Source organism: Equus asinus, chromosome 1 (genome assembly GCF_041296235.1).
Source record: "Equus asinus isolate D_3611 breed Donkey chromosome 1, EquAss-T2T_v2, whole genome shotgun sequence".
NCBI lineage: Eukaryota > Metazoa > Chordata > Mammalia > Perissodactyla > Equidae > Equus > Equus asinus.
The window spans coordinates 148445037-148469011 of NC_091790.1; the positions used below are offsets into that span (position 1 = coordinate 148445037).

Below are 23975 nucleotides of genomic sequence, written 5' to 3' on the forward strand. Positions count from 1 at the left end.
GGAACACATGTATGGCACCAATATTGAAGTCAATTGAATACATGCTCTCTTCCAAGGAGGGGCTATCCACCAACTGAAAATCTATCCAGGGAAAAAGCACTTGATATTGTGTCTTATGAAAAATGGTTAAAAATCTAGAAAGACTTCACTCATCAGAGACTCAAAGGAATACACAATAACTATCTGTGAAAACACACTAATGGCTACCATAGAGAAGAAAGCTTAGATTTAGGGAACAAAGCCCAGTGTATGAACATTATAGAAAGTGGTATCTCGCAGCACCAGGGAAAGTACAAACCTACACTCTTCACTAAACATGAACGGAAACTCCACCTTATATATCTTCATATTCTTAGTGTTGACAGAATGTCTGTCAAATAGGCAATCACTATTAGAGACAGTAATTTAACTAAGTGGAAAAATTAGTACCAAAGTATAAAAAGACTGTCCAGAGGTAGTGGTTTCTTTACTTACCGTATATTTGTGAGGAGTGTTTCCCAAAGTTTCTTCCAGGGAACATTAGTCCCATGAGTTGTTCATGGTTAAAAGGTCACAGAAGCAAATCGAAAATGCATAGCCCTTGTCCTCAGTTTGGAGATGTGAAATGCTCATTAGCACGTTAAGGATTTTCGAGAAGCCCTTCATTAAAGAAGTCTGTTTAACTCTATTCATTGATGCTTCCTCACTTTTTAACCATAGCGCTTTTTTAATGGCATATCTGATGAATATCCAAGGGTCCTCTGATAAGGCTTCTCTTTAAGGGGTAATTACATATTGGGCAGTTTGTTGGGCTAGTAAGAATCAACTTGCACCTGTGTCTTTGAGGGCAAAAGTGAACTCTGTATTTAACATCTTCACTATTGCATTTTCAAAAAGAGACAAGTAACACCTAAGTAAGCTATCTTTGCTTCCTAAAATGATGACAGACATATCTTGAAGGCCTTGCAAGATTGTCTTCTTCACACTTTTGGTAGCTTAGTAGACAGCTGACTTAGCAGGTTCAAGTTTGCTCAAAATAATAGCTAGATACCAAGGAATGGTCTGCAAAGGGTCTTTCTTTTCCAGTCAGGAAGCCTTCACAGGTACAGTCATATACATACTCAACATACTCCATTCCACAAATATATAGAACATGGCAGGTGTGGTAAAATGAATAATTTTATTATAAATATAAACTCTACAAGGGTTACCAGGTTTAGCAAATAAAAACACAAGATATCTAGTTATATTTGAATTTCAGAATAACAGCAAATAATTTTTAGTGCCAGTAAATTCCATTTACTATTTGGGGCATCCTCATACCGAAATTTATTCTTTATCTGAAAATTCAAACTTAACAGGACATGCTAAATTTCAAAGACAATCTATTGCAAAGGAAATACTCCTGAACAAAGATACTGACCTGAGTTCTTGTTCTTACTCTGCCAGTTATATGTGGCAAGTAGATGCATCTCTTCAGGGCTTAGCTGTCCTGACTTTAACAGTTCCTACAGCACTAACATTTTACAATTCCATGATCCCAAGTAAACTGAACTTTGCCTTGTGCCTGATGACTAATGAGAGGTCGGGCTTACATATTTCGGAAGCAGAGGTAACAACCTCGAAGTTAAAGAAAACCAAGAGACTGGCAAAAAGATGCTCTTTATATTTACTTAAAATTCATTTGTTTCAAAACAAATGTTGTTACCCTCAGGCTAAAAAGTCACTTTAAATATTACATAAACAATAGCTGCTATTCATCAACCATATAACTTTAAAACTTGTCATTCCTTAGTCAGTACCAAATCACTTTTATTCCAGACCATTAAAAGAGCAGTTGACTGTTTCACTTGCTTGACTATTGTGTGGTACCTGTAGGAAACTATAAAGCATTATACAAGTTTGATGAAAGGTATCTATGCACAAGGGCAAATCGATCTCTTCTAACAGATTCCCCAAATAGTTTCATTTAAACAGCATTTCTCTGCACAAAGAATCTATAATGCTAATTCAACTTGCCCTCAGCTTAACTACCTTGCTACTATTAAAAGATAGTGACAATGAGAGTTCTTCTCTAATTAAATACCATGCCCTCTGTTAATGGGACTGTCAGGCATTGCTGTCAAGTGATTAAGAGCTTGATCACCAATATCTTTAATATAACGTAAAAGAAATAAGTGATTTCAAATTATACAAATGGTTAAGAGTTGTGACCTTAGGGTTGTCAGTTAAATACAAAAGTCCAGTTAAATTTGCAGCAAAAATTTTTATTATTAATATCTCCTTACTTTTAACAAAATCAGGTTCCCACTATTAAAATTGTAACCTACAGAACATACAATCTGAAGAGACTAACATTTTACCTACCTGTGGGTAATATACGAGAAGGCCACATAACAAAATATTTCTTTTTTTCACCTCCTTTGCAAATTCCTTAATCTGCATTAGATGTTCCATTTTCTGACCAAAAGGTACTAATTTATAATCAAGAAAATGCACCTGCAAAATAATATAAAAGGTAACTTATAATACCATCTCCTTCAACGTGAAAAACATAACATTAAAGAAGCTCAAAACACATAGAATTATAATATTGCAATTATTTTATCAATTTGCATTAATTCCTAATTAAACATTTCAAGCCATAAATATTTAATAAGATCAATGAATCCTCCTTTTTAAATACAGATGCAGTAAACACTTATTGAGAACACTACTGAAAAATATAAAATGCTCATATTCTATTTCCTATGTCAGAGTCAAAAATATAAAGAATATGATTTCATCAATTCATTAAACAATTCATAATTTGAAACTAGGCTAGATAGAAATAAATATATAAATATATTTGTTAAGAAATTAACAATATTAATAAAAGTCAAGGGAGTGCTTATCTAAGTACATAAAGCTTTTTAGAAGAATGCTTTTTTTTTTTTTTTTGAAGATTAGCACCTGAGCTAACAATCATTGCCAATCTTCTTTTATTTTTCTTTCTGTTTTTTTTTCTCCCCAAAGCCCCCCGGTACATCATTGTATATTTTAGTTGTGGGTCCTTCTAGTTGTGGCATGTGGGAACGCCACCTCAGAGTGGCCAGATGAGCGGTGCCATGTCCGCGCGCAGGATCTGAACCAGTGAAATCCTGGGCCACCGAGCAGAGCATGCGAACTCAACCACTTGGCCACAGGGCCAGCCCCTAGAAGAATCCTTTTTAAAGTAATTAATAATTAGAATGCTAACAAATAATGATCTATTTGTTAAAGTAAATCCAGTAGAATTTTATACACAAGATTTTTAGCAATGTTAGTGTTCTTCTTGAAATTATTCAAATGATTATTTTTTAAACATTTTTCATTTAAATTTCAAGGAGCTTAGGGTGATCTTTCCTCATTTCTCTGAACTACTTTGGAGGTTTTACAGTACTGCTTGTCTTTTACGGGACATAAAAGACCTACACCACAACAATAGCCTCAAAATATACAATTTAAAAATGTAAATGCACATATAGAATAAACACTCAGAAATATGTGTATTCTTTCACAACAACAAATTTTAAAAACTCATGCCAGCCACAGCAGCACTTACAGCCATGGGTAGCAGAACAGGAGCAGAATTGGAGCCCCACAATCCTGGGCCCCTGGCCACAGCTCAGAGCCTGGTAGCAGAGGGGAGGCATGCACAGAACTCTTTACATTCCAACCACAGCAGCACCTATGACCACAAGGTAACAAGCAACAGCAGATATGGTGCCCTGTGAACCAGGCTCCCTCCTCCTCTTTCCCTTGCCACAGAGCTGGACCTTCCAACACAGGTAATCCTGAAAGCAGCAGAGGCATCAGCCATCCCTGTACCCCTGGCAGCAAAGCCAGTGACAATAGCAAGACATCAGTGACCCCTAGAGGCACAGGTGGCAACGAAGAGAGTACCAGGGACACCTCAATAGAGGCAGTGGAGGGAGGAACGTGCAGATCCTTAAATACAGCGAGTCAGCTCAGATAAGAAAAAGAAACAACTAGCACCATAGCACCACCTACTGAAAAACAAAAGTAAAGCCTCTAGTACATTTGATTCAAAATAAACAAAACTATACCTAAATAAAAAAAAAAAGATTTTGCTAAAACAAATGCACCGGCAAAGGAATAACTCAGCACCACAAAAAAGTCATAGCAAGACAGTATCATAAAAAGAAAATAATTCTCCAGAAACCAGAAATAAAGCCATGCAAGACTGTGATGTAAGCGATAAAAAAAGTCAAAGTAGCTGTGATGAAGAAACTCAATAAGCTACAAGAAAACTCAGGCAGTTTAATGAGATCAGGAGTAAAATCAATTAACAGAAGGAATATCTTATCAAAGAGATTGAAACTCTAAAAAAAAAAGAACCAAACAGAAATTCTGGAGCTGAAAAACTCACTGAATGAGAGGAACAATGCATCAGAAATCATTGTAAATGATTTGGACAATACGGAGGAGAGGATTAGCAAGCTCAAAGATAGAAAACTAGAAATGATGAAGGCAGAAGAGGAGAAAGAACCAAGATTTTTTTTTTAAATGTATAAATTCTATGAGAATTATCCAACTCCATTAGATAATTGGTATTCCACAAGGAGGAGAGAAGGAAGCAGAGAGATTATTTAAAGAAATAATACCTGAGAACTTCCCAAACCTGGGGAAGGAACTAGGTATACAAATCCATGAAGCCAATAGAACACCCAATTATCTCAATACAAAAAGACCTCCTCCAAGACATATGATAATAAAACTGTCAAAAGTCAATGACAAAGAAAGAATACAAAAGGCACATGGGAAAAATAATAACCTAAAAGGGAACCTCATTCAGCTATCAGCAGATTTCTCAAAAGAAACTCTACAGATCAGGAGAAAGTGTAATGATATATTCAAAATATTGAAAGATTAAAACCTGTCAGCCACTAATACTCTATTCAGAAGTTATCTTTCAGAAGAGAAGGAAAATTAAAGGCTTTCACAGACAAACAAAAGCTGAGGGAGTTCATCCCACTACACCTGCCTTACGAGAAATGTTGAAAGGAGCCCTCCTCACTTGAAACAAAAAGGCAAAGAAATAAAAAGCTTTGAGCAAGGTGATAGACAGAATCAGAAAATTCAAGCTCTGTATCAGAATGGGTTAATAAACAATTATAAAATAAAGGTTAAAGGGAAACAAAGCACTAAAAAAATAACAATAACCACTTGAATTTGGTAATGAACTCAATACAAAAAGGGATAATTTGTGACAACAAAACCATAGAAAGGGAAGAGGAAAAGAATGAAACTTGCATAGGCAAATGAAGATAAGATGCTATTGGCAGAAAAAGGACTATCTCATCTATGATTTCTTTTATACAAAACTCAAAAGTTTTATACAAACCTCATGGCAATCACAAAACAAAAATTCAGGGGCCAGCCCCAGGGCCAAGTGATTGGGTTCATGTGCTCTGCTTCGGCAGCCCAGGGTTTCACTGGTTCGGATCCTGGGCATGGACACGGCACCACTCATCAGGCTATGCTGAGGAAGCATTCCACATGGCAGAGCCAGAAGGACCTACAACTAGAATATACAACTATGTACTGGGAGGCTTTGGGAAGAAGAAGGAAAAAAAAAGATTGGCAACAGATGTTAGCTCAGGTCTCAATCTTTAAAAAAAACAATTCAGAGCAGAGTCATGAAAAATAAAAAAAGAGGAAACTAAAAAAACACATCTCAGAAAACCACCATAAGGAAAAAGAAACAATGGAAATATAGAGAACCAGAAAACAAAAGACAAGATGACAATATTAAGTCCTCATTTACCAATAATCACTCTAAATATAAATGGATTGAATTCACCAATTGAGAGTGTTTGGATAGATTAATAAACAAGACCCAACAAGCTGCCTCCAGGAAACTCATCACAGCTCTAAAGACAAACATAGGCTAAAAGTAAAAGGATAAAAGATGATACTCTAATCAAATGGTAATCAAAAGAAAGCAGGTATAATTATACTTATATCAGACAAAATAGACTTCAAGCCCAAAAAGATGACAAGAGATAAAGATACATGTTAAATAATGATAAAGGGGACAATCCCTCAAGATTATATAACATTTATTAATATATATGCATCTAACATGAGCAGGACCAAAGCATATAAAGCAACTATTAACAGATCTAAAGGGAGAAATAGACAGCAACACAATAATAGCAGGGGACTTTAATACCCCATCAATGGATAGATCATCCAGATAGAGACTCAACAAGGAAACACTGGCATTAAATGAAACACCAGACCAGATGGACTTAATAGATACATATAGAACACTCCAGCTAAAAACAGAATACATATTCTTCTCAAGGGCACAGGAAATATTCTCAAAATAGACGATATATTGGGAAGCAAAACAAATCTCAATAAATTTAAGAAGACTGAAATCATATCAAGGAACTTTTCTGACCACAGTGGTATGAAACTCAAAATAAACCACAAGAAGCAAGCTGGAAAAGTCACAAATACATGGAGACTGAACAACATGCTACTGCAGAACTATTGGATCAATGAAGAAATCAAAGGAGAAATTAACAAATACCTGGAAACAAATGAAAGTGAAAATACAACATACCAAAACCTATGGTTTGCAGCAAAAGCAGTACTAAAATGGAAATTGACAGCAATACAGGTTTATCTCAAAAAAACAAGAAAAATCTCAAATAAGTAATCTTAAACTACACCTAAATGAACTAGAAAAGAAGAGCAAACAAAGTCCAAACTGAGCAGAAGGAAGGAAATAAAAATCAGAGTGGAAATAAATGAAATAGAGACTAAAAACACAATAGAAAAGATCAATGAAACTTAAAGCTCGTTCTTTGAGAAGATAAACAAAATTGACAAACCCTTAACTAGACTCACTAAGAAAAAAAAAAAAGAAGGCTCAAATAAAAAAAAATCAGAAATGAAAGAGGAGAAATTACAATGGATATCACAGAAGTACAAAGGACTATAAGAGAATACTATGAAAAGCTATACGCCAACAAATTGGATGACCCAGAAACAGGTAAATTCTTATAATCATACAACATTCCAAAACTGAATCAAGAAGAAATATAGAATTTGAATAGATTGATCACTAGTAGGGAGACTGAAACAGTAATCAAAAACCTCCCCCCAAAATAAAGTCCAGGACCAGACAGCTTCTCTGGTGAATTCTACCAAACATTCAAAGAAGATTTAATACCTATCCTTCTCAAACTCTTCCAAAAACTTGAAAAGGAGGGGATGCTTCCTAATTCATTTTATGAGGTCAACATTACCCTGATACCAAAACCAGACAAGGAGAAGACACATAAAAGAAAATTACAGGCCAATATCACTGATGAACATAGATGCAAAAATATCCTCTACAAAATGTTAGCAAAGTGAATCTAACAAGACATTAAAAGGATCATACACCACCATCAAGTGGGATTTATTCCAGAAATGCAAAGATGGTTCAACATCTGCAAATCAATCTACGTGATATAGCACATTAACAAAATAAAGAATAAAAATCACATGATCATCTCCATAGATGCAGAGAAAGAATTTGACAGCCACATGCAAAAGAATGAAAGTAGACCACTATCTTACACCATACACAAAAATTAACTCAAAATGGATTAAAACGTCTTGAATGTAAGACCTGAAACCATAAAACTCCTAGAAGAAAACATAGGCAGTATGTTCTTTGATATCAGTCTTAGCAACAACTTTTAGGATATGTCTCCTCAGGGAAGGGAAACAAAAAAAAATAAACAAACGGGACTAGATAAAACTAAAAAGCTTCTGCACAGCAAAGGAAACCATCAACAAAAGGAAAAGACAACCTACTGATTGGGAGATGATATTCAGAAATCATATATCTGATAAGGGGTTAATATCCAAAACATATAAAGAACTACTACAACTCAACAACAAAAAAGAAACAATCCTATTTTTAAAAGGGCAGAGGATCTGAACAGACATTTTTTCCAAAGAAGATATATAAATGGCCAATAGTACACGAAAAGGTGTTCAACATGACTAATTATTAGGGAAATGCAAATCAAAACCATAAAGAGATACTACCTCACACCTCTGAGAATGGCTATTATTAAAAAGACAAGAAATAATAACTGTTGGAGAGAATGTGGAGAAAAGTGAATCCTTATACACTTTTGGTGGAAATATAAATTGGTGCAGCCGTTATGGGAAACAATATGGAAATTCCACAGAAAATTAAAAATAGAAATACCATATGATCTCGCTCTTCCACTTCTGGATATTTATCCAAACAACATGAAAACACTAATTCAAAAAGATACATGCACCCCTATGTTCACTGCAGCATTATTTATTACAGCCAAGACTTGGAAACAACCAAAGTGCCCATTTAAAGATGAATGGATAAAGAAGATGTGGTGTATATATATATATATACATATATATATATACAATGAATACTACTCAGCCATAAAAAGATGAAATCTTGCCATTTGAGACATGGATGAACCTTCAGGGTATTATGCTAAGTGAAATAAGTCAGACAAAGACAAATATCATATGATTTCACTCACATGAAAGATAAAAACAACAACAACAATAAACAAACACACAGGAGAACAGACTGGTGATTATAAGAGGGGAAAATGGGAGAAGGACAAAAGAGGTAAAGGGACACGTGTACAGTGATGGATGGAAACTAGACCTCTGGCAGTGAACATGATGGAGCATATACAGAAGTTGAAATATAATGAAGTACAAAATTTACAAAATTTTATAAATCAATGTTACTTCATTAAAAAAATGAGTACAAAATAAAACAGAACAAAACATCTTATTATGTTCTTTCTGTAACATAAGAGAATGACTTTTTTTCACCCATCACTCGCATTTTGCTTTTCCATGGAAAAGCACTTAATAACACCCATTTTTAAAGAGAATCCTGCAAGGACATGGAATGTATATTAATTTAGTAGATATTCAATAACTATTTCTTGGAATTTTTCATTAAATATAGTTAATTGAAGACAAAGACATATAGCTGTTTCCTCCTGAAATCTAAGGTGACAATAAAGGCTTTTTTCCTTAAAAATGCTCAATCCATAAAGAAACCAAAAGAAAAGACAATGAAGAAAAGCAAAAACAAAAAAAATTGTAAGATGAAAAGCAGAAAGAAAAGGTTTCAGGTTTTTCTATGTGCTAAATAGACGAAGAAAACCTGTGACCTTGGGCTCACCTTATCCTAGTTCTGTTTCCCTGAAAACTTATAAAGGTGAAATGTTAGCTTTTTTACCAGACAGCACTGCTTATGGCAAAAATAACTCCTGCCTGGTGAACCCAGTCAGGCTGGAAGAGCTATGAATGAACTATAAATACCAGACCTTCCTTCAGTGCAAATTAACTTGTTAACCAGGTGTTTCCCCAGCTGCCACCTGGAAACTAATGCCCATCAGCTGTTGCAAAATACGTTCATTCCTATTTGTAGCTTGAGCTTTCTAAAAGGATGGCTCACACACTGCCTTCTGAGATGCCCCTCCCTCACCCTTGAGAAGCCACAGTGGAGGGAGAAGTAGTGCAAAAAAATAAAAAAGCCCCTATACCAGTGTGAGATGATGAGTTCAAGAGCTAAAGCTGAAGACCTGTCCATCTCGGCCCTGCCTTTTCTTCCTAGCCTGTATTCTTCCACAAAGGTGTGCAAACCAGTGCCACAAAGGCTTCTTCTACTCTTATGAATTTGAAATATCTAGCTGAACTTAAAGTTCCTGGTGCTGGGCTGGCCAAGAAAAAGCAGGCTACTTTCCCAAACTCAAGACAATTTTGGAAATTACAGTCACGTTATGAATCTGAAGCCAGAGGACTGCTGCAGGTAAGATTCTCTCCTGAGCGCACACTGCAAGATCACTACACAGCCTCATACCAGCTACACTGAGGAAGAACACTGCTGTTTGGGGTTAATAGCCTTGCAACGTTATTTAACTTTTTAACTGTACTATATAGACAATGTAAAGCCAGCGACCACTACACCCAACGTAGTTTATTTGAATGGAATGCCCTGGAGTCTTGAAATGTGCAACCTGGAAAACCTTATTGCCAGCCTAGATAGACAACTAGACAAACAGACATTTCTTGTTTAATACAATGTAAGTCTTCCTGACAAATTTTGAGTTCTAAAAAATCTCACAATATAATAAGGTGGGTGGGGAGGGAGTTTGTAGATCAAGTAGCACAAGGGCAAAATAGACAAGACTGCTCTAATTTGTAATTACAGCTTCCACAGAGATTTAAAATGCACAAGAGTGAAAGAGTAGAAAAGCTGGTAACATGTTAATTGGAGAAGGAAGGATGAATACGATACAATTGGGAATGGAGCTCTGCACTGCAAAGCTGCCATTAAAGTTGGCCCAGGAGGAAGCTCAGCCTGCCAGGAGCTGAGGAACCTCTCTGGGCAGTCAGAGCTGGGAGCAGGTGTTCATTTTTAATTTTCCTAAAAGAGTGTCCTAAAAGACAACCTAAAATTAATTTTTAAAATGTCAGTTAATTACATCAACTATTAATTATAAAAGTAAATAATAACTTTGGGAGCCTAAAAATGGTAGAACTAAAACTCAAGACAAAAACAAATTATACTGGAACGAGAATCCTCATTGGATAAAGTCTGCTGAATCTGTGTTTTGTTTTGAAGTACAGAAATTAGAAACCTTACACTTGGTTTACTCATAAATAATTACGTCTATTAAAAAGTAATGATATTTAATATGCATTAAATATAGCTGTACACAACTATATTTTATAGTTTCTGACCTGGCAGAGGGAGAAAAGATTAAGTGTATCAATGCAGTAAAGCAGAGGAGGAAAGTAGCACACAAAACAATTGGTCAAGAGCAATAACAACTGCAAAATAAAATAAGTAGAAAGAATCCCAAATATAAAAGTAATAATAAAAAAAAAATACACAACTCTTTCCTAAGTAACAGAGATTATCAGAATGGATTTTTGAGAAAAATGTAACAATATGCTAGTTATAACACAAATGTCTAAAGAAAACCATCCTGATACATACCAAATAAAAAAATGAAAAAGATCTACCATGCAAATACCACCAAAAACAAGGTTTGTAGCAATTAATATGATACAGTAGAGTTTAAGACAAAACCGTTAACACAGACACAGAGGAAGAATACATAATAAAAAAAAATTGTAACAATCATAACCTTATTAATAAGAACATAGATCTGAATACACAAAGCAAAAACGTTGAATTATGATAAAATTTCCAAATCCATACACACAGAGGGATGCTTTACTGCACTTTTCCTGGAAACTAATATATCAAAGATTTTTTTTAAAAGTTTTATGAAGGCCTTTGCTTCCAGTGCAGCAGCTGAGTTGAAGGTTTTTCCCTTTCCTTCCCATGTTGTCTTTCTATTCCATTTTGTCTGGCTGTTTCTATCTAGGAAAAGGTGCATATGAGCTGAAGGCACTTCCACACTACATAGACCTAGCTCCTTTATTTACTAAACACATAGAAGCTAATTTTTCTTACAGAAAACACGTTTTATACCAAAAAGATCTAGGTTAAACTGAAGGATACGGTACAATTGTTTTTAAAAGTTCCCACCAAGTCATGAGATGTCTAAATAGGGCCTGGAAGACTATAGATCTATAAGGTACAACACACCCTAGTTCCTTGGAGAGAAAAAAAGTGTTAATGGCATTTTAAAAACCAGTAGGTCAATGCTGTTCACCATAGATTCCATGAATTAAATTAAGGAAATGGTGCAAAGCGGGTTTTAGGTAAGCCATTTACACATCTACAAACTGCCTATGGTATCCCTCCAAACCAAGTACTTAAATTACTGGGAAAGTTTAAGACATGAAGTAGCAGAACATAGGAAAATAATACAGGTCCTTTTCCTGAATACTGACTATGTGCTGAACATTGTGCTAGTTGACATAACTAATTTTTAAAGAAACAGACATGAATGTTGACCTTATGAAATGTATAAGCAGGTTGACAAAACTCAAGTATGAAGAAGAAAGATGCATCTCAAAGTTTTCTTTCACCAGATGGGAAAGCCTGATTACACCATGAAAAACAAAAGACAGTCTCCAGCAGATGTACTTCCTAATACCAAAACCATGAAACCTAAGTATATATTTTACATAGTGCTACTAATTTTGAACTTCTATAATAGACCAACTACTTACAAGTTCCAGGAAAAAGTCAGTTGGTACAAGAATGCAATCTGTTTTAATTTTAAAAACAGCGTAGGTTTATACAACCACCACAGGAGAGGGTTGCAAAATGACCATAGCTCAGGAGAAATGTAAATGTTTTTGCCTTAATAAAACAAACTTACACCCTAGACAGGCTTGCATCCATTGAAATGTAGCAAAACATTTCATCTAGGTTGAGTTCTGCAGATTTGCTTATAGCTACATCAAGTAGATTTTCTTTGATCTCTTTTTGCACTGTTCACTAATTTGCTACATGGAAATTACAGTAAAAACAGTATTCCCCACTTAGGATGTAATTTCTAACAATTCTTTTTCATGTATACATAAAAAAAGATAAGGCTGTCTTCTTAGGCCCCCAAAAAGAATGCCTAATTTCATTTTGTTAAAAAGTAGCAAGTTTACTCCTATAAACCAGTAAACTGCTTAAACATTTAACATGTGGGTAGCTTCCCAGCTTGGTGGGTGGGCGAGGTTTCTGGTGCTCAGAGTTTGGAAAAGGCTCCTCTGCGCCCGTCTTCTCCATTCAGTTCCACACATGCTTTGCATTTGTCTAGTAACCATTGAATACATTCCTGGTCCCTGATGAATTACAATTATTTTTTTATTTTAAAATCTGATTGTTCACTTGTCTCTGAGGACAGGTACATTCACTAAAGGACAATAATTAATATCAAGTACAATATTCTTTAAAATACCAGGAATTCCATAACCCCACATTTAACACTTCTGTCTCATTCCAGCATCCCTGTTCACAGGAAGGCCTGAAAAGGGAGTCAGGATTTGTGGTAGGAGGGGAAATAGACTCTCTGTTTATTTGACTAAGAAGAAAGTCAATTGTGAAGCTTAAGTATATATCCAAATAATGCGTTGCTTAATGCCCACCAAAGTGGAAAGAAGGATGGTCAAAATGAAAGTTCTGGTAATTATCCAATAATTGAGTTAGAACAAACTGGTAGATAGACCAGAGGTTCTCTGAATCCACACAACAGATACTGCAAAATTATCTACATATGTGCACAGAAAATAAATTGTGTGAATTAGGTCCAACATCTTCAAAAACATGACTTTTCAAAAGAAATATGAGGAAAATCTAATAACTGATGAAACTAGCCAATACTAAGAGGATCAAAGTAAGAGTTTATCTTAAGGATTAAAAACAACTTTAGAAAAACTTTCATCTCACTTCAACTATTTATGAATTACATGGATTCTATTAATGCAAATTACTTTAATGAATTGTACTTTAAAAGAAAAAGAAACAAGATTTTAATATTGAGTCAGTTCATTTTAGAACAAGTTTAAATCAATGCCATCATGAAATTCAAGTCTTAATTCTGATGAATAGAAACTAATTAAGTTTTAATCTATCATGGAAACAGAGTAAATGCTTAACAGCTCATTTGTAAATCTTAACAAAATAAAATATTAGCAAAACTAGTAGGTTGAGAAATAATGGCATTGAACAAGAAGTAGTAAATAAAATAAATAGTACTTTGCCTTAAAATATTAACCATACAAAAGATTTTAAAATGTTTCTTTTGATTAGAAAAAATAAAAAATGTTTTGTAATATCAGCACAAATGTTATATTTGTGTACACATTTTGCTTCAGATCCTTATTTCAAAGATCAAAGAAGTAATAAAACCAGAACTTCACATTTTAAACAGCAAATAGAAAAACCTAACATTACTTTAAAACATGTAAAAAAAAAATCATAGTGCCAGTCCAGTGGCGCAGCGGTTAAGTTTGCAGGTTCCACTTTGGCGGCCTGGGGATCACTGGTTTGGATCCCGGGTGGGAACCTATGCACCACTTATCAAGCCATGCTGTGGCAGGCGTCCCACATATAAAGTAGAGGAAGATGAGAATGGATGTTAGCTCAGAGCCAATCTTCCTCAGCAAAAAGAGGAGGATTGGCGGCAGATGTTAGCTCAGGGCTAATCTTCCTCAAAAAAAAAAAGTCATAAAACGAACATTTTTTCAGATTATTTCACAAGGTGCTTTCTCCTATAAGAACATAACTGTGCCACTGTTGCATTATGGCACAATTATCTTAAGCATAACATACATCTACAATTAACTTAATTAACATTTGTACCACCTGTAACAAATTTTAGAATCAAAAGTTAAAAGCAATCCCAATGATTAATATGAAGCATTGATTTGTTTAATATTATTTAAAACATATAACTCTATTTATTTACTTTTCTCTTTGAGGTAAAAAATGTCAGAATATAAATCACTGAAGAAAGAAGTTGCTAAAAGGAGGTATGTGATTCTTCACGAAGTTTAGTATATCATCCTTATATATATTAGTGACTTATGAAAATTTCATTTTACATGATAAAATTTATTACTGCTTAAGCAACAATCTATAATTATTACTAAGCTTGTCTGCAGGCCATATAGACAAGCATTATGTGATATCTTTTAGAAATAATGAATATTTTTAGAGTTCACAAACAAAGGCACCTTATACATTTAAGCCAACCACTATGAAGTCTATTAAAGTGCTTTAAATTCATAAGGATTCTGTTCTAATGTGTCTACACTTGTAAGTGAAATTTTTAAAAAATATATTTTAGGGGCTGGCCCCGTGGCCGAGTGGTTAAGTTCGCGCGCTCCGCTGCAGGCAGCCCAGTGTTTCGTTAGTTCGAATCCTGGGCGCGGACATGGCACTGCTCATCAGACCACGCTGAGGCAGCGTCCCACATGCCACAACTAGAAGAACCCACAACGAAGAATACACAACTATGTACCGGGGGGCTTTGGGGAGAAAAAGGAAAAACTAAAATCTTTAAAAAAATATATATATATGTATTTTAATGTGCTTCAAAAGGCAAAACAATTAAAGATAAGCTTCTCAGAAAATGAGGTGTCTGGAATATGCAGTGAAAATAAAACATACTCAAGGACATGCCCAAAGTGATGGAAATGCAGGTATACACTGTAGGTGAGCCGTGTCAGCAGACCCTCCATAGATTCATCGTGCGCCTTTTGTTAACTATGGCAAAAATCAGTTAATAATCTTAGTAATTAATAATTGTTTTATAAGCTCAGAAATTAAAAGTCACTTGGTAACATTTAATAATCTTAGATTTCCTTGGGATCAGGAAATTCATAATCTAATAACCAAAATCAATATAGACACACAAAATTAAGATCATATATACTTCTTCTGAATTATTTGATAATGTTTAAACTTACATAATTATACAAAAGATATACAAAAACTGTGCTAGTTTAAGGAAATATTAAAAACCTTAGTCTCAGAGAAAAGTACACTACCCAGAAATTCCAATTACAGTGCTTCCCATAACAAACTGGAAGGCCATTGGTGCTTAGCCTCACTGGGTTATTTTTGATTAAAATGAAGGGCTACTTAACTTTATATTTCTGAGAGAAAATTTTTTCTTTTTCCATGAGGCTACGTCATGTAATAGAACAGATCCAATATAAAGGGTGACCAAATAAAACATAGTCTAGAACTGCACTGTCTACTGGAGTAGACACTAATCATATGTGGCTATTTACATTTACATTCAAATTTATTAAAGTTAAGTAAATATAAAAGTACAGTAGCCACTTTGTGGCTCATAGTCACAGGTAGTTAGTGGCAACCATACACAACAATATAGAAAATGGACATTTCAACATTGGTGAAAGTGCTAATAGATAATGCTGTCTACAACAAAAGAAGCTTATATGGTATCATTGCTGGCCATACATCCCATTAATATTTTTTTGGTCATTAACTTATATATCTGTATTACAAAAGGAATTTTCATTCCTGTCTAAATGTTATGTTGCTACTTAAAATCCTGCTGTGAAAAATTAGATTTGGAATAAGCAAAATTATAGAGTCTAAGCTAATACAGACTGAGCTTTTTCTTATTTACGTATAATATATTCCTGAAAATGTGGATGAATATTAATGTGTGAAAATAAAACTCTTACACTGAAATGGGCCCAGCTTCTGTTTCTGCTCAAGTGGGAGTAACAGTGACCAAATATACCGTTCTACCTGAAACAAGTAAAAGAAAGTGTACAAACTATATGAAATAAGGATTTTAAAGACATGGTACACTTGGGAACAAGGGACATCTCTGAGAGATGAGAAACAAATGAGGTGAATCCTATATTTGCCCCAACTTACTGCCTTAAATCAGTTTCCAGGCCACGGTACATTGCAGGGGATGAGGGATATCCAGGTTTAAGAGCCTGGGGAGATAAAGGTGGCTAGAGTTCACAGGGCAGAGCCCCAGAGAGGACAGAGATGCACAGAGGAAGAACTCTGGAGACTATCAGAATAACTCTCTCACATATTCAGCAGAGTAGTGATCAGTGCATGCATTTGAGAAAACTGCCTGAGGCTGAGGAAAAATCCATCCCAAAAGATTAGAAGGAACAGTACCCATTGCACACCCAGGGTTGGGAATAGCAGTGGCAGCAATCAGCCAGACCGGAAAACTTCATAATTTACAGGGCATTAGATAGAATACTAGGAAGGGTCTTGCCTCATTTGTGAGGAATGATTAGCCCTATACTAAATAAACTAATTAGTTTCTCTAAAAATCATAAAAACAATACCTACAAGGATCAAGCTGTTTCCAATTAACTGCTTCCTAAAACAAAGCTCAAAAATATTGATAGTAATACAAAAATATCTAGCACCCAACAAGGTTAAATTCACAGTATCTAGCAGGCAATTAAAAAATATCAAATATCAAAATATGACCCATAATGAGGAGAAAACTCAACCAATTAAAACTAATTCAGAAGTGACACAGATATTAGAAAAGAACATTGAAACAATTTTACAGCTGTGTTCCATCTGTTCAAAAAAAGCTATTGAAAAGCATGAGTTTGTTAAGTAGAGAAAAGGAAGATATAAAATGAACCTAAACCTAACTTCTAAAGATGAAAACAACATCTGAGACTTAAAAAAAAAAAAATACACTGGAGGGGGTTAACAGCAGATTAGATATTACAGAAGAAAAGATTAGTGAACTTGAAAATATAGCAATAGAAACTATTTAAAATGAAACAGAGCAAAAAGAATCAAAGGAAAAAAAGGAAAAACAAATAGAGCATCAGTGAGATATGGATCAACTTCAGACAGCCTAATATACACATAGCTGGAGTTCCAGTGAAGTAGGGAGAAGGGCAGAAAAAATAATGGCTGAAAATTTTCCAAGTTAGATGAGAATTAAAAACCCATACAATACACCTTAAACACACACAGACAAAAAAATTCCCAGGCATATAAAGAAGGAGGAAAATATTATCCATAATAAGGAGATAAATACACCACTTGAAACTGACTCAGAACTGATAAAGATGTTCAAATTAGCAGACGAGGATATTAAAACGGGTATTGTAACTGTATCCCATATCTTCAAAAGCTAAGTAGAGAAATAGAAGATAGAAAAAGGATCCAAATAGAACTTGTAGAGATGAAAAGTGTAATGCCTAAGATGAAAAACACGTTTTTTTCAATTCAGACTTGTGCATGTCTGCACACATAGAACGATACAATAAGGCATATGTATGCTGAGCTCAACTGAATAGCCAGCCGGGACTAGGGAACATCTGCTTGGCACATGCTCTCATCACAGTGGAAGAGTAAGTTGAGCAACACAGACGAATGAGTGAAATATCACATTCTGTTGATATATTGTAATCCTAGCATATAACTTTGAAGGTTCAATTTTATATTTTTACAATTTTTCAATTTTTAATTTTGTTCAATTTTATATTTATGACAAGGGCACAGGCTACTCACTTTCAGGCTTCTGGATCCATTTAATTGCAGAAGATAGATTGCAAGAAAAAACCCTTCTTCAACTGTTAACATTGTAAGTATCTAATAGGTCAATCAATTAATTGCACAATCCAAATAAAATACAGAAATAGAGTAGGAAGAGAAATCTCCAGCTATCTTCCATAATCTTTGGTTTTGAACTTTTGTCTTTGTCAAAATAACCTAATACTTATTAGCTACGTTAGTAAATGCTACACACATGAACTAAAAGATAAAATGAATGCTCATAAATGCAATTTTTAATTTGCTTAATATAGTAGTGATCCATCAGACTTATTCTGAAACAAAACTACAGGATGCCTCCTCCAAAAATTTTGAAAATCACCCCCTAAATTCAATTTGTAAGAGAAAAATAATGTCCCACTTAAAACTGAGAAACATTTCAAAGGTTAATGCTACTTTTTAGAGTAAATACAGAAAATAATTTAAAATAAGACATAAGCAGTCATTTACTGACACAATAAGATGTGCTTCCTAACATGAAGCATGAAGATATACTTCACAAAAACTAAAAACAGATATCTGTAAATTAGATAATTATATTTCTTTTTCTAAAAGGCAAAATGGAAAATAATTGAACTATACTAAAAAGTAAGGAGGATAGCAGAAATCAAGATAGTAAAATTCATAAAGTTCAAATTTATACATAATAAATAATGGCCTAAAAACTCAGGTAGAAATAGGAGTGTTATTCTCCTTAAAAGAATGCAGCTATTACTTGAGATGTAATTTCTATTTACTTTCTCATACCTCACCCCCCTTCATTTCTGCAAGGAACCACAAAGTATTTTTTTTATGGTGGGCAGCACTTGAAATAGGGTGGAATAGGAGACATCAGGACCAGGAATATCAAGGCCAAGCTCAAGTCAATAAACATTTCTGAATTCCTACTCATGCTGTGTTGGGAAAAGGGAAAGGACTGAGCACAGTGTAAGGAAGGATTCCGAGAGGAAATATTGTAACTCAAATTTTAAGGATAATAAGAGCCAGGCAAGCAAACACTAGAAAAATAGTGTCACAGGTAGAAAACCTCACCAGAGTAAACGCAGATATGTCAAGTAACATGGTGCCTGTGTGGAACTCCAGCAGGTCAGTATTACCAGAGCACAAACTGCTCAGTGAGGAAATGAGAGTCAGAATGATAAAATGAAGCAAGAGCCCAACCAGGCCAAGCCTTTATGACCTGACTGCTTTTTGTCCAATACAGGATGAGGACCCTCTGGAAGGTTTTAATAAGGAGGGTAGCTTGGAAGATTTGCAATTAGCAAAATCCATCATGATGGCTGTGATGAGGTCAAAAGTGAAGTAACAGAGGGACTGTCGGGAGGGACAGTTCCTGGAGGAAAGAACATGGATTCAAATTTCTTAAACTGCGCGCACTTGAACATTCCTGCCACAACATAGAGTAATGATGATTAGAGATAAAAACGTAAGAATTGGTACATGAGTAATACTTTAAATCATGAGACTTGACCCAGAGAGTATATGTCTATTAAAGAAATTTCTAACAGATATTTTAGGTAATGATACTGAGTAACTGTGGCAAACAGGTCATTTAGGATTGAAAATCTAAAGGTCAGAAAACTATGGCCCACAGGTCAAAGCCAGTCACCTGCCTGTTTTTTTTTTTTTTTTGAAATAAAGTTTTATTGGAACACAGCCACACCCATTATTTTACATCTTTTCTGTGGCTGCTTATGCAGTACCACAGCAGAGTTGAACAGCTGTAACAAAGACTTTAATGGCCCACAAAGCCTAAAATATTTACTAACTGGCACTTAACAAGAAACATTGCCAACCCCTTAAATATAAAGAAATTATCTCCGATCCAGGCAAAGAAATGGTCTGGGTTATCTCTTGTAAAATGAGAGCTTTCTACTAAACGGTTTTTAAGATCTTTTTCTCCTCTAACAATCTAGGTTTCTGTTACTTGAAAAGGGCAAGTATTGACATCCCTAATGAACATCATGTGGTAAAGTGAAATGAGCACAAAGCTTATTCTTGAACCGAGGATAATGGCATCTATGATAATCAACTCTCAGAATTGCTCTGAGGATTAAATAGAATCATTTATTTTAAAAGAAAAGGATGGTGACACTATTTCAAGCATTCAGTAAGTGTCTGTTATTACTAACATTAAAATAAGTTTGCTAATAATATGCATTAGCAGGCCACATAGGGGGGAGGTCTGAGAATTATAAATGTAATGAGAGTTCCATTTCTTACAAATGGAAAAAGCAAGAAACACAAGATCACAGTTGGATTCTCATTGGTTGAGCAAAAATCCAAAACTCCATCATTACCATAAACATATTAAATTAAAAAACAAAAATTTATAGTTCTTTCTCAAAAGACCTAGAAATGGGTATAATACTCCGAGTACTCAGAAGAAACAAGCAGGTGACTTTCAGAAGTCCTTTCATTCTCAAACAAGAATTTTCCAGTGCCGACACTAGGATTATCTTGGCAACACGTGCTGCATTCTACCTTAGCAGGTGCCAGTGAATCGAGTATCCCAGCATTTAAGTAAAATAAGTATAAGCTTCAAAATCCCATAAAATAAAACCTCTGGTGCCTGGAAAATTGAATCATATTATACCTTTCAAAAGTATCACAAATAAACTTATGGCAAAGAGGGTTCAAGCCAAAACACGTTTGGATCAAGAAGCTTTTTGCACTGATTCCATCAGCTTTCTATACTTTCAATAAAACAGTTCAAGCTTTCCAGAAAACTGCAAAAGTAATCTCTTTTTTTGGTGGCTATAGATTTTTATCCTAAAGGAATAGTACTCAGGCCTGGTAATATTCTTACCATCTTCCTGCCTGCTAATGTTTTGAGCGATGGACAAGATTTGTTTTTGTTTTTGTTTTTTAGTTTAGTTTTTTTTTCAGAATATAAAGGATTAGTACAGAAAAGATTCATAATAAACATGATCCATCATACAAACATTATGTAAGACTTGGCAAAGGAATATGAAAGATTTATTTCTAAATTGTGCCTATATCTGGAATTCTATTAAAATTCAAAATGAAGGAGGCCTTGGAGGAGAATAACTTACCTTTCCAAATAGGCTTTAGAACAACAGCTTCTCTGCATACAAATACACACACTCATAGCACACACACGAATGAACAGAAAGCTTCTGGTATGAGTGAAATCTTTCTTATTGTCTCAGCTAACAAATTTGGGATAATCATCTGCCTACTCAACCTTCAGAAACAATCCAAAAAGATCCTTCTCTAATGTCTGCTCTCTTACTATCATTCACCCAGTTTCACAAGACGTAAAACTGGAGGTTATACTTTCTGTCTCTCATTAAGTCAAGCAGCAATTCTTCATGCTTCTAGTTCTTTAAATATATCTTGATTCCAGCCATTTCTGCCCATTCACTCTAAAACTAATCTAGTCCTAGCCACCACCATTATTACTTGGAATTCTGCGATAGCCTACTACCTAAACAAAATGCAGCATCAAGGAATCTCTCTGATCACTTCAATCCATTCTCTGTGCTGCATCCAGAATGATGGGTAAAACGCAGATCTGATCACATCAGTTTCTACTGGGCAGTGCTGCTTTATGGAGTTCAACATCTGAAGGCCTTCCTTGACCTAGACCTGTCACACTGGAGAGACCTCAACACTCCCCAGTGTGTAGTTCATTCTCTATTTCAGATCCACTAGCTCTTTCCAGTCCTGACCATTCTATGTGCTACTCTTTCCATATAGAAATGCTATTCTTTCTATTCTTCATAGAGCTGAACCTTGCTCAGTCTTCTGAATTTCAGCTTTCTCTCCTACTCTTAAGGAGATCTCTCCTGATCTTCTATTCCAGGTCAAATTGCCCCTTTCTCAAGCAGATCTAGTTAAAGTTCTTACCTTGAGGTGGGGGATAGAAAGGACAGTGACCAAGACCCCCTGAACTCCCAACCACTGGATCACTTCCCAGGCTAACTCTGGTCATTTAATTAACCTCATATTATGTGAACCTTCATTTTGGAAAACAAAAATAGGTAAATTATTTCCTTAACTGATCAAGATAAAATCTGGAAAATTAGCTTATATAGAAACATCTTATTCTTCTAAAGTAGGATACAGTTTTAAAAAAAGGTTCACATTATTAAATAAGCTACATGTATGTCAAAATACCTGTCACATAGATGCTCAATAAATGTTATATCAATCTATATTAAGCAAACAATTAGGTAATGAAGAGAATAGGATAGTTCCCTATAAAGTGCTAACCAGGTAACACCTAAACTACGTTTAAAATGAATTGGTAAGAGGAAGCACTGGTGTGAGCTTTAATGGTTAAGGAATCACTTTTAGAAGGCAGAGCCTGGGCTAGACATGGACGAGTAGATTCCTTGGGAAGGGGGAAAAAGATTAATGTTAACAACTCCTGTTAAAGAGAGAGAAAAAAGAGGAATGAATGCAAGAATGGAAAATCTAGACTTAACCTAATAAAAACCAGACTACAAAAAGAGGAAGATAAATAAGAAAGGGACAAATACAAGAGGAACCATTAAAAAAAAAATCCTATGAGTCTTGTGATAAGGATTAAAGTATAGAAAGTTCTCAAAAATGGCTCAATAAAGGAATACCATATCACCTGATTCATAATTAACATGACTGTAATAATCTAAATTGCTCTACTATATCTATACATAAAAGACATGCATAGTAGATTATACGAAAGTAAAAGGAATTCACAACCTATAGCAGCACAGAAAATACCCTTAGAAAGAGAAGCCACTTAGATGCCTTCAAGGGCATCCCACTCTGTTTACAGATAAAGATTCTCAACTCAAGTTCAAAGGCATGAAATAAGTTAACTAGGTTAACAGACACTTGTTATTTGCAGACCTAGTACTTGTATCCCGACCCTCACTCCAGGTTCAGCATCCTTAACATGCCAAAGGTCTCCTAAAACTTAAAAATAACAGCCAATTATTTCTATTCAACACTTCCTCTACAACAATATAACTTATTTTTCTCCGTGAAGTAAAACCCTTTTAAATCTTATAAACAAAGTTAGGTGTGGCATGTTTATATTAACATATGTATTATGTTAATTTATTACTAATTATAGAAGTATAACATGTAATTTGAAAATAAATGATATTGAAACTATTTGGTTCCATCTCTGGAAAGAAATAGCACAACATAATTAAGCTAAAGACCATTTCCACTATTTAAAATAGAACCCAGTACACAAAAAATCTAACGAGAGAAATTCCCAGGCATATTTTTTGAAAAACTGAATGACCAAACCAATTGTTCAATTCCTTTTCTAGGGCTAAAATTAATGTAAGCTGCCTAACAAAGAAGGCTAGTTTCATTTATTTTGCCTCCTGTGTATTTTATGTTAAATTTTATAAATGGATTTACCAGGACAGCACTGGCAAATAAATTTACAAACAACTTTTTTCATCTGACCAAGCTCAGGAAACTACTTAAAATAGGAACATAGCACACCAAACCCTGTGCTTAATTAAGAAAAAAATATTCATAAAACCTAGAAAAAGTCCTCTGGAATTCATTCTACTTGCATATTCCAGTGGAACATCATTCTATCTGAAAATAACCTTTATTCATTAGAAGAAAGAATACTAGGAAGGTGTGCCCTCTGAGAATCATTTCTTTACACATCATCAGTTACATGTCCATTACAATTAATCTGAGGGAATTTGTATATCCCACAACACAAACTTTCCAGTAACCATTTAGCCATAAGCAAAGATCTCCTAAAACTTAAAATAACAGTCAATTCTTTCTATTCAACACCCCCTACAAGAATGACTTCATCATTCCTCATCTTTGTGTTAAATACGAATTCCTTCATGACTGAAATTGCGAAAAGGTTCTAAAGGTATTTTAAACCAGTATTTGTTAAGATTTTATTATTGATTTAGGCAGGAAATAC

General features: G+C 34.7%; 1 protein-coding gene across 10 annotated transcripts in view; it reads right to left on the bottom strand.

Moving 5' to 3' along the window:
* CRPPA (CDP-L-ribitol pyrophosphorylase A) overlaps window positions 1-23975 on the bottom strand; it is a 282457-nt gene that overhangs the window by 117141 nt on the left and 141341 nt on the right. For all 10 annotated transcript variants that reach the window (XR_011503279.1, XR_011503278.1, XM_070509410.1 and 7 more), the window contains one exon: window positions 2347-2478. Coding sequence is in view for 8 of the 10 variants with exons in the window: in XM_070509410.1 (XP_070365511.1) it covers window positions 2347-2478 (132 nt within the window). In the remaining 2 variants the exon portion in view is untranslated. The remainder of the gene's footprint in view (window positions 1-2346; window positions 2479-23975) is intronic.